Source organism: Mirounga leonina, unplaced genomic scaffold (genome assembly GCF_011800145.1).
Source record: "Mirounga leonina isolate KUSES-001 unplaced genomic scaffold, KU_Mleo_1.0 Mir_91, whole genome shotgun sequence".
NCBI lineage: Eukaryota > Metazoa > Chordata > Mammalia > Carnivora > Phocidae > Mirounga > Mirounga leonina.
The window spans coordinates 31,928,671-31,944,526 of record NW_023270839.1 but is presented as its reverse complement, the minus strand read 5'-3'; the positions used below and the strand labels follow the sequence as shown (position 1 = coordinate 31,944,526).

Genomic DNA, 15,856 nt, shown 5'->3' with positions numbered 1-15,856 from the left:
GTGCATATATGTTGTGCTGTCTGTTGCATAATCAGTTTTAACCACTTTCTAATAATCTGTCATGAGAATTTTTGCTTTCTTAGAGCTAGCCCTTCCTTTCCTCCAAGTATCTCCTAGTATAATTATTATCTCAATATTTGGTTTAATCCATAGTTGATGTTTTATTATGATGACTATAATAAATGCTGTTCACTGATGAGCATGGTAATATGCTTTTAATATGCTATTATACATAGAATACATACATTTACTCTTCCTTCCCTCCCTCCTTCCTTCCTTTCTTCCTTTCTTTCTTTCTTTCTCATGTATCTAGCTATTAATGCTTTTCATGTATTTTCATTTGCTAAGTTGTATAAAAATCTATAGGCACGCCTTCCCATACTCTTCAGTAGCCTCTCAATTCAGCTTTCTACACAGTAGAACTTGTCAGGTAGTCTAAAAATTTACATTTTAATCATCTTTTCTTTGGTGTCCCAGAGACATTTCCTCCTGAAGTACTATTCCAATCTAGTCTGGACTGGTTGTTTTCTGGGTCTGCTGAAAACCATTGTCCTGGGACTTTGTATTGAATACCGTGTTTTCTACATGCTGTGTCTTCTATCTTGGTTAAGTCTCATATTTTTATGGATTCTGTAGTAACTTCCTGAGAAGGGTTACGTGGGAAGTAAATCTTGTGTGATGTTGCTCTTCTTTATTTTCACACTTGATGAAAAGTTTGGGTAAAGAATTCTAGATTGAAAAATAATATTGGTTAGAAATTACTGAATTATTACTTACTGTCTTCTACTAAAGTATTATAATATAGTTCTTATTCTTATTGACCTTTTGAGTATGAACGGTTCTTTCCACCCCACCCCAATCCCCACCCGCCCCATAGATCTTAGATATTCTCTTTATCTCTTTTGTTCTGAAATTTCATGATGATGTGTCTTGATATAACTTTTTTCTTGATCATTGTGCTGTGTACCTAGTGAGGCCTTACAACCCGGAGATTTACGTTTTCCAATCTAGGAAATTTTTCTGTATTATTTCTCAGATAACCTACTCCCTGCTTTTTCTCTGTTCTCTTTCTGTAAATTTTATTAGGTGAATGTTGTACTTTGAAATTGATTTTCTCTGACAACCTTGTGTTTTCTTCTCTATTTAGTGTGTGTGTGTGTGTGTGTGTGTGTATTTTTCTCTTTTTCTCTTAGCTCCACCTCTGGGGACATTATGATTTTTTAAAAAAACTGAATTAAAAAATTTTGGCTATGATATTTTTAATCTGATTTTTTTCCTGAATATTTTTATAAAATTCTTATCTAATATCTCTAAAGATGCTAATTATATTTTCTCTAATATTTTTCTCGCTCTCTGCATTATCTCTTTTCCTTAGAATTCTTTATCTTTTTATTGATTTGGTCTAAAAGACTGGAGGTTTTCCTGAAATTTCTGGTACTTTTTGATTGTCCATTAATATTTAAGAGTGAGGTACTAAAATTCTACCTAGGAGCTCTGTGCTTGGTCAGAACTTCTAGGGTGGTGTATGTTCATATTTATTCCACGTTTTTTGATCTGTTTCTTTAGGTAAGAAATGTCTAATTTGCCCTGAATAGAGTAAGTCTCAATTTGTTCCCTTATTTTAGTCCAGCGCCTTATCCCTGCTTTGTGCCTGGAATGCCTGAATTTGGTTCAGTTTTTCTAGTATATCTCCTGTGAGTTACCTCTTCTTCTTAGTTTATCTCCCCTTTGTTAATACTTTTTCCCCCAAGATAATGGTTAGGTGCAATCCTTTTTGTAGATAAAATTATACTCCAGGCATATGACTGGAATTCATTTTGACTGTTTCATGTAAATGACTACTGTCAACCATTATCTATTTATCTAAATTCATTAGTTTATGTCTTAGAGAATGAGCTCTGAGTTTCTCACTGTTGCTGCCATGAACTAACTACAAATATCAAGTCACAAATTGCTGTTAGGGCTATTAAAATAGATCTTAAATATACTGTGAATTTTTAAAAAATGTATTTACTTTTTTTTTTTTGAAAATAAGGTTTGCTTCTCTCCTTTTGAAAATTAGATAATTCAAAAATGGCAGAACTCTTTATGGAATGTGAAGAAGAAGAGTTAGAACCATGGCAGAAGAAAGTAAAAGAGGTTGAGGATGATGATGATGATGAGCCAATCTTTGTTGGAGAGATAACAAGTTCAAAACCAGCAATTTCAAGTAAGCATTTACTTTTAGTGGAGCCAATTTTTATGAAATACTGTTTCTAATGGAAAAACTTGTGAACTGCCTTATAAGGTACTCATGTCCTTGTTCCTCTGTAAGGAGTTAGAGATGAAAGATTTGGTGAGAGGTGAGTGAGAATTATAGAATCAGGGTGAGGACATGATTGAGGACTTGAGGAGGGAAATAAAAGGTTAAAATATCAGATGTGAGGAAAAGAATAGTCTAAGATTAGCTGGTAACATGGGAGGTCTTTTGAAATTGGAAATCCTAATTTTTAGTGGAGCCAAGTAACCTGTTTATCTGTTTATCTTTTTTTTCCCTCCACTTAAACCCAGAATTAGAGAACTGGAAGAGGTTCGAATACTTTTCTTCAAATGTCATAGTATACTAAATAAGTTTCAGTCTCAGACAGGGGTTCTCACATTCAGGCAACTACAATGTCATCATACATTGCTACAAAATATATAGGCAGAGAATAATTGCAGTCTCTAACCTGTGTGCCAACAGGGGCTGCAGCTTCTGACCACATTCATCTTCTACCAGCTCTCATTTATATTTATCAAATAGAAGAACACTGTCTACAGCCATGTACTTGGATGATGTAGCAATTAGTTAATACTTAAATCTTTTTTATGGCTTTCTAGCAGAATACTTTGGTACCTTTGTGGATTATTAGATTTTAGTTAGAGTAGTTGGATTTGATGTTGTTAGAATGCTACAAAGCAAAGACCAATGACACTTATTAAAATGTCCACTCAAAAATGTAAAAAAGTACAGAGAAATAACATACAAATGTTAGGGCAGAAAGAGAAAATAGATAATTTCCAATTGCAGGTACATGTTTATTTGTTTGCTTGTTTAAACCAGGTGAATTTACCAAAGAATATGACCAGCATAATAGAGTTTTCTTATCAAGGCAGTGCTTAAAAGTATGATTAAGACACTACATTTAAATCTTCTGAAAGCTTGGTTCTTTCTTCTTTTTCCTCTGAACTTGGAATGGCATTTTTATTCAGTTTTATCAGAGGGAGGATCACTTAAATTAAATTCTCAATACCATTTCCTGTGGCAGATTGGTAATCTCTTAGGTTCTAAATGGAGTGCCACTTTGATTATAAATTGAACTAGGCATGATGGCATGCTTTTTGATGATAGTGGAACATGATAATATATTCTCTTAATTACTATTTCTAGTCGTTGCGATCATTTTATAATGGAATATTACCATATTATAAAATAGTTATTCATATTATCTTATTGAAAAAAATAAGTTAAGATCAAATTGAATTATACCAAGTAGAAGATGTTAACAGTATTCAACTAGAACAGTGCATATTAGTTTTAAAATAATTCTATCAAAACGGAGACTGACCCCAGTAAAAATTATTTTCTGGACTCTTATGCAGAATTTAAATGAATTTATTGTTGTTTTTGTGTAAGCCATAAAACATTTTAATATATGGAATATGGGTTAAGTGTTTGTATAGAACTGCTAGAAAGGAGGGTAAAAACTTGTGTTTTGTAGAATACAGCCACTAAAAAGTACTTTGACCAATAGTTCTTTGATGGTTTGAGTAATAATCTTGAATTTCTGAGTGAAAATGGTGTCAAGTTGTTTGAGCAGGTTTTTGTTCTATGAGACATAGGTAATGCTTAGGTATAGAGCACTGCATTGCCATTGTCAGAAAACAACCCTACTATTGTGTGGCCCTGTACTTCATAGAGTTATTTTATGGGATCTGGTTCTTTTTTACTATGAGGGAAAAAGGAAATTTTTATGAGGTTTGTACTTGTTTGTGCTTTTACCTTTTTGTAACCAGCGATTTTTGGCAAATCCCCACTCTTCCCAATTTTAGTTTGACTAGCAAATAATCTAGAAGTTGCAGAAGTTCACGTGCATGCCAGAATCAGGGACTTTAAAGTGATCCTGAAAGTTCTATCAGGCTCAGATTGACTTCTGGTATACTGGTAGATTTGAAACCCCTTAAGTTATAAGGTACTCTGATAAACTGTTAATTTTAGTCTGCAATCTCTGCTAGTTTTTCCCTTTCAGGACTCAAAATTAATGCTGCAGATAATCCAGTGAGATCCCTCATAACGATACTTCCAAGGAAGGTGTGAATGGGATATGGAGGTTGGATAGGGGTTTGGTTTTGAGTGATAGGAACCTGAGTGGATATAGCCCTGTCATCACTCAAAGAAAGATATATACATTAATTATAGGTTATATATACATATATTTTTGGAAGATTTTTACTAATTATGTGAACTATTTCTTTGCCATAAAAGAAGCTTTGTAGAAAATTTGACTTACATGTAGTCAGATTTACCAATCTTCTACTTCTGGCTTTTGGATTTTGAGTTACAGTTAGGTTGTTCTTATTCTATTAAAACAAGGCTAGTAATCTTTAGTAGATAAAGATATATATGTTTAAAATTAACTGTATTTTGAGTGACAACTCATATACTCTTTCCAGGAATCTGTTTGATGGTTTTCAATTCATGATTTCTATTTTCTTAACATATATTTTATTCAAATAATGAATTTTAAAATAAATATAATTTTTTGTAGATATTTTGAATAGAGTAAACCCCAGCTCATATTCAAGGGGAATAAAGAATGGTGCACTCAGTCGAGGTATGGTATTGCTTTACTATTTTACTTTTAAAGTGAAGTATTTTGACATCATTGGTTATATAAAAATATATTTAATGTATTATATAATTTTAAATACAGGTATTACTGCTGCATTCAAGCCTACAAGTCAACACTACACGAACCCAACATCAAATCCAGTGGCTGCCTCGCCAGTAAATTTTCATCCTGAATCTAGATCTTCAGATAGTTCTATTATTGTTCAGCCTTTGTCTAAACCTGTAAGTGTTTCTGAAACTACACAGCTCAGGGATACATTGGATATTACTTATCAGTATAAACAATACCAATTAAAATTCTGGATTGTCATGGGTAGTCATTCAATAGAAGCATAATTAGCATCAGAAAATGTCACCATCTTTATGATAGCTTAGCCAGTACCCAGAGTAATAACTACAGGAACTACCATGGAGCCGGTTCCTAAATCAGGTGACATGCTTAAATTAAATAGGTAAAGTATTGAAAATTGTGTTACAAAACATGAATAAAAGCATAATGAATATTGCATAATGGAAAATTATTTAAGATTGTAAATTGGGTCAGTTGTTCTTGGTTTTTAATTGGAAAAACTTTTGAGAGGACATCGTAGATTTTTATTCTGAAAATGTATCTTCATAATTTAGTTTAAAAAACTCTTAACAAATGGTAATAGTTAATGGTAATAGTTAATATTTATTAAGTTGATATTTATGTGTAAGGCTTTGTTCTAAATGCTATACATGAATTAATCATTTAATTCTTAACTGTCCCTGTGAAGTATGCACTATTACTATTATTCCTGTTTTATAGTTGAGGAAATTCAGGCTCACAGAGGTTAAATTATTCATTCAAGGTCACACAGCTGGCAAAATGATAGATCTGGGATTTCAGTCCAGACTAACCCCTAGTTTATATGTATTTACATACATATATATGTATATGTTATATATAAATATATACTTAAAATGGAACCATTGCCTTAGTGCAGCAGTTTTCAGTGTGTAGTCTTCAGTCCCCTGGGGTTCCCCTGAGACTCTTTCATGGGTTTGGGAGTCAATACTAATGTCATAATAATACAAAGACACTATTTGCCTTTTCCACCACGTTGACATATTCATTGGTGATTCAAAAGTAATATTGGGTAAACTGCTGGTGCCTTAGTATAAATCAAGACAGTGGTACCAAGTATGAGTAGTTTTTGTATTCATCCCCACCATGCACTCCCAGTAAAATATATTCATACTTGATTTCCTTGATGAAGTATTTACATGTTATTTTGTTAGATCTCTACCTTTGAATATGTGTCTTTTAAAAATATTTTGTGTGATGAAGTGGATAGTATGCAAAAGCACTTTTGTGTCTGAAGTTTAATGGTTATCTTGAGGAAAAGCACTTGTGTGATTGAAATGTGACCTAACCCACCCACTTTTTAAAAATAGAAGACTACTTTTACTTGAAAGAATGACTGATAAACCATGGTGTATTATTTTTGTGTATCAGTATTACCACAAACAATGGTTTAAAACCACACATATTATCGCATAGTTTCTATGGGTCAGGAGTCAGGTCATGGCTTAGCTGGATCCTCTGCTTCGGGGTCTCAAAAGGCTACATTCAAGGTGTGGACTCTGAGGTTGCAGTCTCATCTGAAGCTTGACTGGAGAAGTATCTGCTTCCAAGTTCTCATGGTAATTGGCAACATTCAGTTTCTTAACAGTTGTCAGACTGAGAATCTCTGGCTTTGCCAAGTGGGTCTTTCCCACATGGCTTATTTGCTCAAAGCCCACAATAGAGAAAATCCTTGGCAGAATGGCCTTATGATCTTATGTAATGTAGTCCCGTACACAAAATCATGTATATCCTGTTACCTTTGCTGTATTCTGTTGGTTAAAAGCAAGTCACATGTCTTGCCTACACTAAAGGGAGGGAATCATGCAGGACATGAACACCAGGGGGTGGGAATCATTGAGGCCACTTGAGAGTCTGTTTGCTACACATAGTGAGTGATTCAGTCTTGGTTATTTGGCAGACATTTCCTCAAAACTGAACAAAGTGCACACTTAAAGGAAAACAGCTGATAGCATTTCTTGGGTAAAATTGAGCTTTCAAGCACAAATTAGAATTTTTGAAAACTTGTACCTGCCACTATGATCTTGACAGCTTCCCAGTACTTAAAGACTTTCCTCTCAGTGGTGCAATTAATAAATATGATGTTTTGATATTGTATAATGAATTCTGTGAACATTTGGAGGATCAGCATAACACAAAGAAACCAATATTTTTGAAATAACCAGTGCATGATGTTACAAAATCATACAGATAAAAGATCCATTCGGGGCGTCTGGGTGGCTCAGTTGGTTAAGCGACTGCCTTCGGCTCAGGTCATGATCCTGGAGTCCCAGGATCGAGTCCCACATCGGGCTCCCTGCTCAGCAAGGAATCTGCTTCTCCCTCTGACCCTCCTTTCTCTCATGCTCTCTCTCAAATAAATAAAATCTTAAAAAAAAAAAAAAAAAAGATCCATTCAAAGTGTGAGACTGACCAATAGATTTTAATGTAACAAAGTACAAAAAGTTTAGTAATTAGGAAGTCAGATGCCACATTACAGTAAACCCTTAAGAAAATACCAACTGTTGGGGCGCCTGGGTGGCTCAGTTGGTTAAGCGACTGCCTTCGGCTCAGGTCATGATCCTGGAGTCCCGGGATCGAGTCCCACATTGGGCTCCCTGCTCAGCAGGGAGTCTGCTTTTCCCTCTGACCCTCCCCCCTCTCATGCTTTCTCTCTCTATCTCATTCTCTCTCTCAAATAAATAAATAAAATCTTAAAAAAAAAAAAAAGAAAATACCAACTGTTGAATTTTGGTGTAGTATCAAAGAAGTATATCCATAGTTATCCTAAATTGCTATTAAAATACTACTCCCTTTTTCCACTATATATCTTTATGAAGCCAGATTTTCTCTATATTTTTCAAGCAAAATAACATGTCCTAACAAATTGAAGGCGGAAGCAGATAGGAAACTGCAACACTTTTTGATTAAGCTAGATATTAAAGAGATTTTCAGAAATGTAAAACAGTACCACTCTTTTTGCTAATTTTTTTGTGTTTGTTTGCAAGATAGTCACTTTTCATAAAAATGTTATTTATGTTAATCTGTAATGGGTTTATTATTGTTACTTCAAATAAATATTTTTAAAATTTCTCTGTTTTAATTTCTAATATGGTAAATATCAATAGGTATAACCCAAATAAATAAAAATTCTTTTGGGTCCTCCATAATTTTTAAATGTGTAAAGGGGTCCTGAAGCCAAGGAGTTAGAGTACTCAAAGAAAAAGTTATCCCAAATGTAAAGATTCTTTGCTATTAGTTGGAATTGAATTAACTCAGTGGTTTTGTCATGCTTATCGTAAGCTATTTGGCACTGGCTTTAGAGAAATAATAAATTTTAATGAAAATGTTTGTTCTTTTGACAGTAATTCCGTTATTGTCTCCCAAAGCACCTGTAAATTTTCTTGCAAATATTCAAGTTCAAAACCAGAATTGAATCCAAATATTTTTGTAGGAATAATCCATTTTTCCTGTATTTCATATCATATTACTATTAGGTAATCTGCAGATGTGTTAGCACTAAAAACTGATATTTTGAGGTGTTATTTTTCATAGAAGAGTTATTTTAATTGTAATTTATTTAACAATGAAAAGGAAGGCTACAGATTTTTAAATCTATGGCTAAGTAAATTCAACTCCCACTTATATTTTGAAGATGTGTGTCATAAAAGAATAGGTTTAGGCAAATGTTTCTCTCTCCCTGAGTTGTTATTACTTGAGATAATAACTATCTGAAATAATAACTAATAGTGATATAAGCCCTGGACCAGTAGTTTAAAAAACTTAGATTGAAGCAAGAGACTTGAATGCTGATTCAGCCTTGTTTAATAAGCATTGTTGAAACCTCTCTGAGCCTCATTTTCTTCATTTCTAAAATGAGATATTATACCCAGACCACTGACTCTCAAGCTTGGATTCTGAGGTTCTGCAGGTTATTCCTAATATTTCAAAAGATGGAAACCTACTTAAAATGTAAAGATCTTTTGCTATTAGTTGGAATCAAATTAATTCAGTGTACTTTTCATAAGTTGTGGCTTTTGCAGGATAGAAAACTGGAAAAAGAAACTTTACTATTTAATTCAGTTTGATAAATAAAAATCTTTCCAACATTGGACCCAGTGAGAAAAAAAAAACAAAAACAACAAAGGGAAAGTGTGTATCTTTGGGGTTTAAAAGTTAGAAACTAGAACTATTTCTGAGATGTTTATTTCTCTGGGCATAGTTTTATTTATTCATTTTTTATTATTTTCAGTTAGCCAATATATAGTACATCATTAGTGTTTTCTGATGTAGTGTTCAACGATTCATTAGTTGCATATAGTTTTAAAATCAAAACACCTCAATTGGTGTTTCCCAATCTTGGTTAAGTTTTTAAAAGGCGAGGTTGTGCCAGTTGGTCTGGGTGGGTCCTGGAAATGGTGTATTGTAAAAAAAATTCTTCAAGTCATTCTAATGTGCAAAGTTAAGAATGACAGACATATTCTGGGATGAATTGAGACTCCTATTTAAGGGCATTTACTCTGAATTTTGGAAGCCACTGCTTTTAATAAATTATAATTACAGTTTTTCATTTTATGTCGTGTGTGTGTGTGTGTGTGTTTACTTTTTCATGGAATATCTCTATACTTCAACATCTCTTTCAGAACTCTCACAGATAGCAGGGATATATTATTATCACTTATAGTAAAGTCATTGTGATCTAGCTTAAGGGTATAGCTTTGGAATCAGTCAGGCTCTGGGTTCTCATTATAGCTCCATCAATAACAAGCAGGACTGTATTGGGAGCCTTATATAACTACACCTAACCTTAGTTTACCTATTTATAAAATAGGGTATAATATTAGTTTTTTATTAGTAATGTGACAACTATTTGATTTAATACATACATGAATCATGAAGTACGAGTACATTTAAAACAATTGTGACTATTATTTCAGTTTGAAAGGTGAATAACTTGAAGCTCAGAAGTGACTTGTCCAAGGTATATAGTTAAATGTGCTGGTCTTCTGAATCCCAGTCTGATGTCTATTCTACCCTTATTATTGTATTTGATATCTTTCTGAACTTTTTATATTTTCACTCTTGGAGAATTATTTTAACCAGTTATTGTTGAACAATGTGTGCCTGCTCGCTGAAATTCCGGAGCTTAATTAACCAGAGTTGTTTCCTAATAAAGTGTTGAGTGTTAACTTTATATTTCTGTTAAAGAACTATTTTGGAAAATACAAGTGAATATTTTCCATTTTTTAAGTGCAAATATTTGGAGAAAATATTTATTATGAAATAAGATTGAGCATGGTTACGCTTTTTTTATATTACATGTTAAGGTTCAAATGCAGATTTTGGTTTGTTAGGCCTCAGATTCTAGAAGTGGTTTGAGTTACTTCGATACCTATTTCCATAACTTCTTTTTTGTTCAAACAACAACTATTTACTTATTTGGTATTTTATTTATTCTGCAATTTATGCAGTGTGGTGAGGAAAGCTCATCTCTTTAAAATTTTAAACGTTTATTATTGAGGTATAATTGACATTCAACATTATGTTAATTTCAGTTGTATAACATAATGATTTGATATTTATTTATATTGCAAAATGTTCACCGCAATGTAGTTAACATCTATATCACCATATGTAGTTACAGAATTTTTTTCTTGTGATGAGAAATTTTAAGATCTACACTTAGAAACTTTCAAATATGCAATACGGTATTATTATCTATAGTCACCATGCTGTACGTTCCATCCCCATGACTAATTTATTCCATAACTGAAAGTTTATACTCCCTTCATTGATTTTGTTTCCATAACTTAACACACCAATGTCAATAGAAAAGTTAGTAGCAAACCAAAATTCTGAAAACTTAATTATCCCTTAGTTAATAAGCACAAACCAAATAAAAAATGTGTTTCTATCTTTAATATTTATTTTGGAGAGAAGTTTAGAAAGAGAGAAGGGTACATACTATATTTTGAATTTTTCCCCCCCCTGCAGCATACTATAGAGTATATAAATCAGGACCATACTATGTATACAAATATGTATTCCTCTTTTTTCTCTGAACATTCTACTGGGTTTATGCCTTTGGATATTTCTCAAAAACATAGTATTAGTGTTTGCATGATAGTCTATCATAATTTATTTAACCATTCTTTTGTTGGACATACAGATTTTAATTATTTCTTATTAAAAAGAATTCTCATTAAACATCTTCATTTCCTTATCATAAATTTTGAAAGTGGAATAATTGGACCAAACGATGTGAACTTAATAAAGCCTTTGATAGCTGCTGCCAACATATTCATGCAAAAATGTTGTACCAAAATATAACCAATATTTACTATTACCAATAGTGAATGTTATTACTTTTTAATTTTTAAATTTTTATTTCAAGCTAATTTTAGACTTAGAAGAAAAATAATACAGAGGTTCTCATATATGCCTAACCTAGTTTCCCCTAATGCTAACATTTTATGCATCATAATCAGGTAATTAACATTACACTTCAAACCTTAATTGAATTTTACCAGTTTTTCAATTAATGCCAGTTTTCATTCCCAGAGTCCTATTCAGGATCACACTTTACAGTTAGTTTTTTCTTCTTAGTCTTATATTTTTCTGTACTCATTCTTTCTTTTCACGACTTGAATACTTTTAAGAGGAGTATCCAGTTATTTTGTATTACATATTATTATCTTTAAAACAGTGCCAGTTCAGTAGTTAAAAATTGCCCCTGTCTTTATTTGCATTTCTTTGACTAGTAAGTTGGAAAGAGTTTTTTTATGTATCGGTCATTTGTATTTTGCTTTTGAAGTGTCTCAGTTTATAGCCTTTGCCCATTTTTCTCTTAAGGTGACTGTTTCCCTTTTGATTTTTTTTTTATTTAAGATTTTATTTATTTGACAGAGAGACGGAGTGGGAGAGGGAGAAGCAGGCTTCCCGCCAAGCAGGGACCCTGATGCGGGGTTTGATCCCGGGACCTTGGGATCATGACCTGAGACGAAGGCAGACGCTTAATGACTGAGCCACCCAGGCGACCCTCCCTTTTGACTTTTAAGCATTGTTAATCCTGAAACTTTTGCTTGTTGTATATTATGACATATAGAATGGTCCAGAATTCACTCTGAGTGCTTACTCTACAACGATGGTCTTTTAAAAATAGAATTGGAATATATTTTGTGAGTGTGTCAGTATATTTAATATGTAATAGTATTGGCTATACATCCTTAAATTGATCACACTTTTCATAATTATACTAAATATCTATGTGTGCTAACACAAATTTATACTACCTAATTCTTGAGCACATTATCATTCATCTCATACTTTTCACTCTTCTTGAGATCATCTTCTCTGGGACCATCTTTTCTCCTGACAGAAAGGCTAAAATTTCTCTTGAGCCCTAAGGCTTCCAGGAGCAGAGCAGCTGTCCCAGATTATTCCTATAAATAGCTTTCATTCTAACCCATTTGCCTGGCTTTCTTATTGGGGTTTACCCTGTTGATCAGGCAGCTTTCATATTTGCTCTTTGAGATGGGAGATTATCCCAATCTTGCATGGCTTTATTTGGAATAGCAGGAGGAGTGGGGCGGGGGGGCATTCTTTCTTTTCCTGACCCTTGCCTTATAAATTTTTCCAATAAAGATGATTCTAAAACTCAAATCATGTGCTATATTCATCCCTAATCCTGATGCACAGTATTGCAGATTGATTCCCAATTTGTTTGCCCTGATATTTTGTCTGGGGGGCTTATAGAGATACAGATGCTTTTAAATTTGTACTTAAGTCAGTATGTTTTCCTGTTTTTTTCCTCTTACCCATAGATTTTGCGAAGTTTTACTGTTTGCTCTTTGATGGGAATACTGCATTTTTAGTAGCTCTCTAGAGTGTATCAATCCTGCTGATTTTAAATGGGTATATATGTTTCCTTTCTCTTGAAAAAAAAAAAAGACTAGAATTTGCCCTGTTTTAATTGGCTAGTTAGGAACAAACCAGCTGTAAGAGCTTGCTTTCAGTTTTAGTAGATGATGATTTTGACAGATAGTAATAATTACCTCTGTGTTTTATAACTTGTTAATTACTGAGTCATCAAAGTTATAATACTGACATACACTTAAATTTACCTTTATAAAAGCTTATGAAACAAAATAATTGTAACTGTGGTGAGTAAATGTAACATTCTTCCTTTGAAATATTTTAACAGGGTTATATAACGAACTCATCACGAGTTGTGTCTAATAATTCTTCAGAGTTACTGTTTGACTTGACCCAGGATACAGGATCATCACATTACCAAGGGGGACCAACACTTTCTATACCAGGTTGGTTTTAGCACTTTTAAAAAAAATTATAAGAAGAAAGTTGATGAGTATGTATACGGAATTGACTTTCTGTTTTCAAGTTCATGCCTTCATGTTAAGTTTTTCATACAGTGTTAAGTGGAATGGTATTAACAGTTCTTGAATGACTTTCTTGGTGACTTTTTTTCCCCCCTTGGGTGATTTTAAATAAAATCTTATTTAATAATAAGATGGACAGTAAGAAGGGCACGTGATGTAATAAACACTGGGTGTTACATAAGACTGATGAATCACTGAACTCTACCTCTGAAACTAATAATATTCTATATGTTAGTTAATTGAATTTAAGTAAAAATATATTTTAAAAATAATATGTTTTATTTTTTCCTGTTAATTAAGTAGGCTAACCAGCTTTGAATTTGTTCTCACTTGGCACTAAAAATGGGCTGAAAAATCAAAATAACTTCTGTAAGTTATAGCAGTCTTTGATATCCTAAATACTCTGTTAAAAGAAGTATTAGTTTTTATGACTATAGTGTGTAAAAGTATGTGGTTACAAATGATTTCCTAATTAGATTAGTGTCTTTCTATTCAGTAGAGGCTTTAGATAGTGTAGTTACATATGATTATAGAGTGCTGTTATAAAGTGGCACAGTAAATTTGTATATAGCCATTACTCAGTAAATGCCCATTGGAGGAATATGAAATTTCCCTGTTAAGGTAGAATTAAAGTTCTTTGTATACTGAAACATAGTTCTTCATTAACCTAAAATAGTGTGCTATGAAAGAATTTCATCTAATTGAAAATTCTCTCTAATCAAGGCAATTACGCTTTGTATATTAGCAGTTTTGGTATATTTCAAATATTTGACAAAATAGAGATAAACAAGATTTGGGGGGAATTTTTAGATTATTTACTAACAAATCAGTGTGGAGAATCTACCAAACCCTCCCCCAATTTTTTTATTCTAATATTAGTGCCTAAAATGTTTTTCCATTTAGATAATATTTAGTTGATAGTCACTTCTTTGGGTGTCACTTAAATACTTACAAAATCTAGTTAGGAAAATAGGTAAGAACCAAAAGAAACAAGGAGAAAAATTGTTGTCTTAAGTTTGGTTTTACAAAACACAAGGACTTTATTAATAGAAAAAGTCTGAATTCTTAAAATTTCTTGGGAGTAAAGGCAATGACTCCTGCTCTACCTCTAAGTTTTCTGCTGTGGAGAGAGACATTAACCTGAGCAGTAAGTAGGGTGATGAAGAAGATGTAGATTTGAACTGCTGTTCTTAAGATTTTTGTAGTCTTCATTAAGTCTTTACACTTCGGTCTTCTCATATTGTTAAAATGGAGATTTTATTTTTCTTATTTAATGCATTCATTCTCCAGGCCTGGAGTCAGCCATTGGGAGATAAAATTTTAATTCTCACTCTACTTTAGTCAGGGCTTTTTGAGGCACAAATAAGATAAATAAAATGTGAAAATGCATTATGAACTTTAAAGGACTTGACAACAGTTGGTATGAATCATAATATGTGCTTTATGTTCAGTAGCATGATTAACTGACCACTGTCCAATGATCACGGATATTTGCAGAAGACTGGATTTGAGCTTGTATTTGAAAGGATTTTTACTGGCAGAGAGAGAGCCCTGTTCAGTGTAGAAAACAACACAAACCAAAGACGACAGGGATGAATAAAGGGTCAGAATTTAAAACCCTTAAATGGAGGCACCTGAGTAGGCGCCTGAGTGGCTCAGTTGGTTAAAAGACTGCCTTGGCTCAGGTCATGACCCCAGGGTCCTATGATCCAGCCCAGCCAGGGCTCCCTGCGCTCAGCCTGGAGTCTGCTTCTCCTTCTGCTCCTCCCCCCCAAAAACTCATGTGCTCTCTCTCTCTCTGCTCCCTCTCAAATATATAAATAAAATCTTTATAAATAAATAAAATTCTTAAATGCAGAGGGATTTTATTTCTTACATTAAAGTTCTTATAGTATAAACTGTTTCTACTGTCCAGCCTGTTATATTATGTAAGCAGATGCTTAATCAAAATATCAGCATTCATTGGCTTTTCAAGTAACCTAAGCATCTCACAAGACTGCTACTGTGAAAAAAAAAAAAAAAAAAAAGACTGCTGTGAGGGGCACCTGGGTGGCCCAGTCAGTTAAGTGCCTTCGGCTCAGGTCATGATCCTGGGGTCCTGTGATTGAGTCCTGAGTTGGGCTCCCTGCTCAGCAGGGAGCCTGCTTCTCCCTCTCCCTCTTCCTGCTGCTCCCCCTACTTGTTCTCTCTCTCTGTCAAATAAATGAATAAAATCTTTAAAAAAAAATGCTATTATGATTACACAAATCTTTTCCAAGTACCCATATTATAGCCATCAATAATCACATGCCTTGTAGATGGAAAAAAAAAAATTTTTATGTTCTTTCACAGAATGAAACAGAGGAACCAACTAGTATAATACTCTGTTTTTCTGGCATGTTTCCTCTTATTAAAAAGCTGACAGGTGAATCTATTAGAATTTTTTTTCCTCTAAAGTAAGTTAAGATATAAAGTATTTCGTTAGTAATGATAATAGCTGTCATTTATTGTTGAATGCTT

General features: G+C 33.2%; 1 protein-coding gene across 11 annotated transcripts in view; it reads left to right on the top strand.

The window, feature by feature from the left end:
• Positions 1-15,856, top strand: part of ZNF280D (zinc finger protein 280D) — a 305,303-nt gene that overhangs the window by 194,862 nt on the left and 94,585 nt on the right. For all 11 annotated transcript variants that reach the window (XM_034993555.1, XM_034993557.1, XM_034993556.1 and 8 more), the window contains 4 exons: positions 2,063-2,209; positions 4,788-4,853; positions 4,953-5,092; positions 13,162-13,279. In XM_034993555.1, coding sequence (XP_034849446.1) covers positions 2,063-2,209; positions 4,788-4,853; positions 4,953-5,092; positions 13,162-13,279 — 471 coding nt within the window. The remainder of the gene's footprint in view (positions 1-2,062; positions 2,210-4,787; positions 4,854-4,952; positions 5,093-13,161; positions 13,280-15,856) is intronic.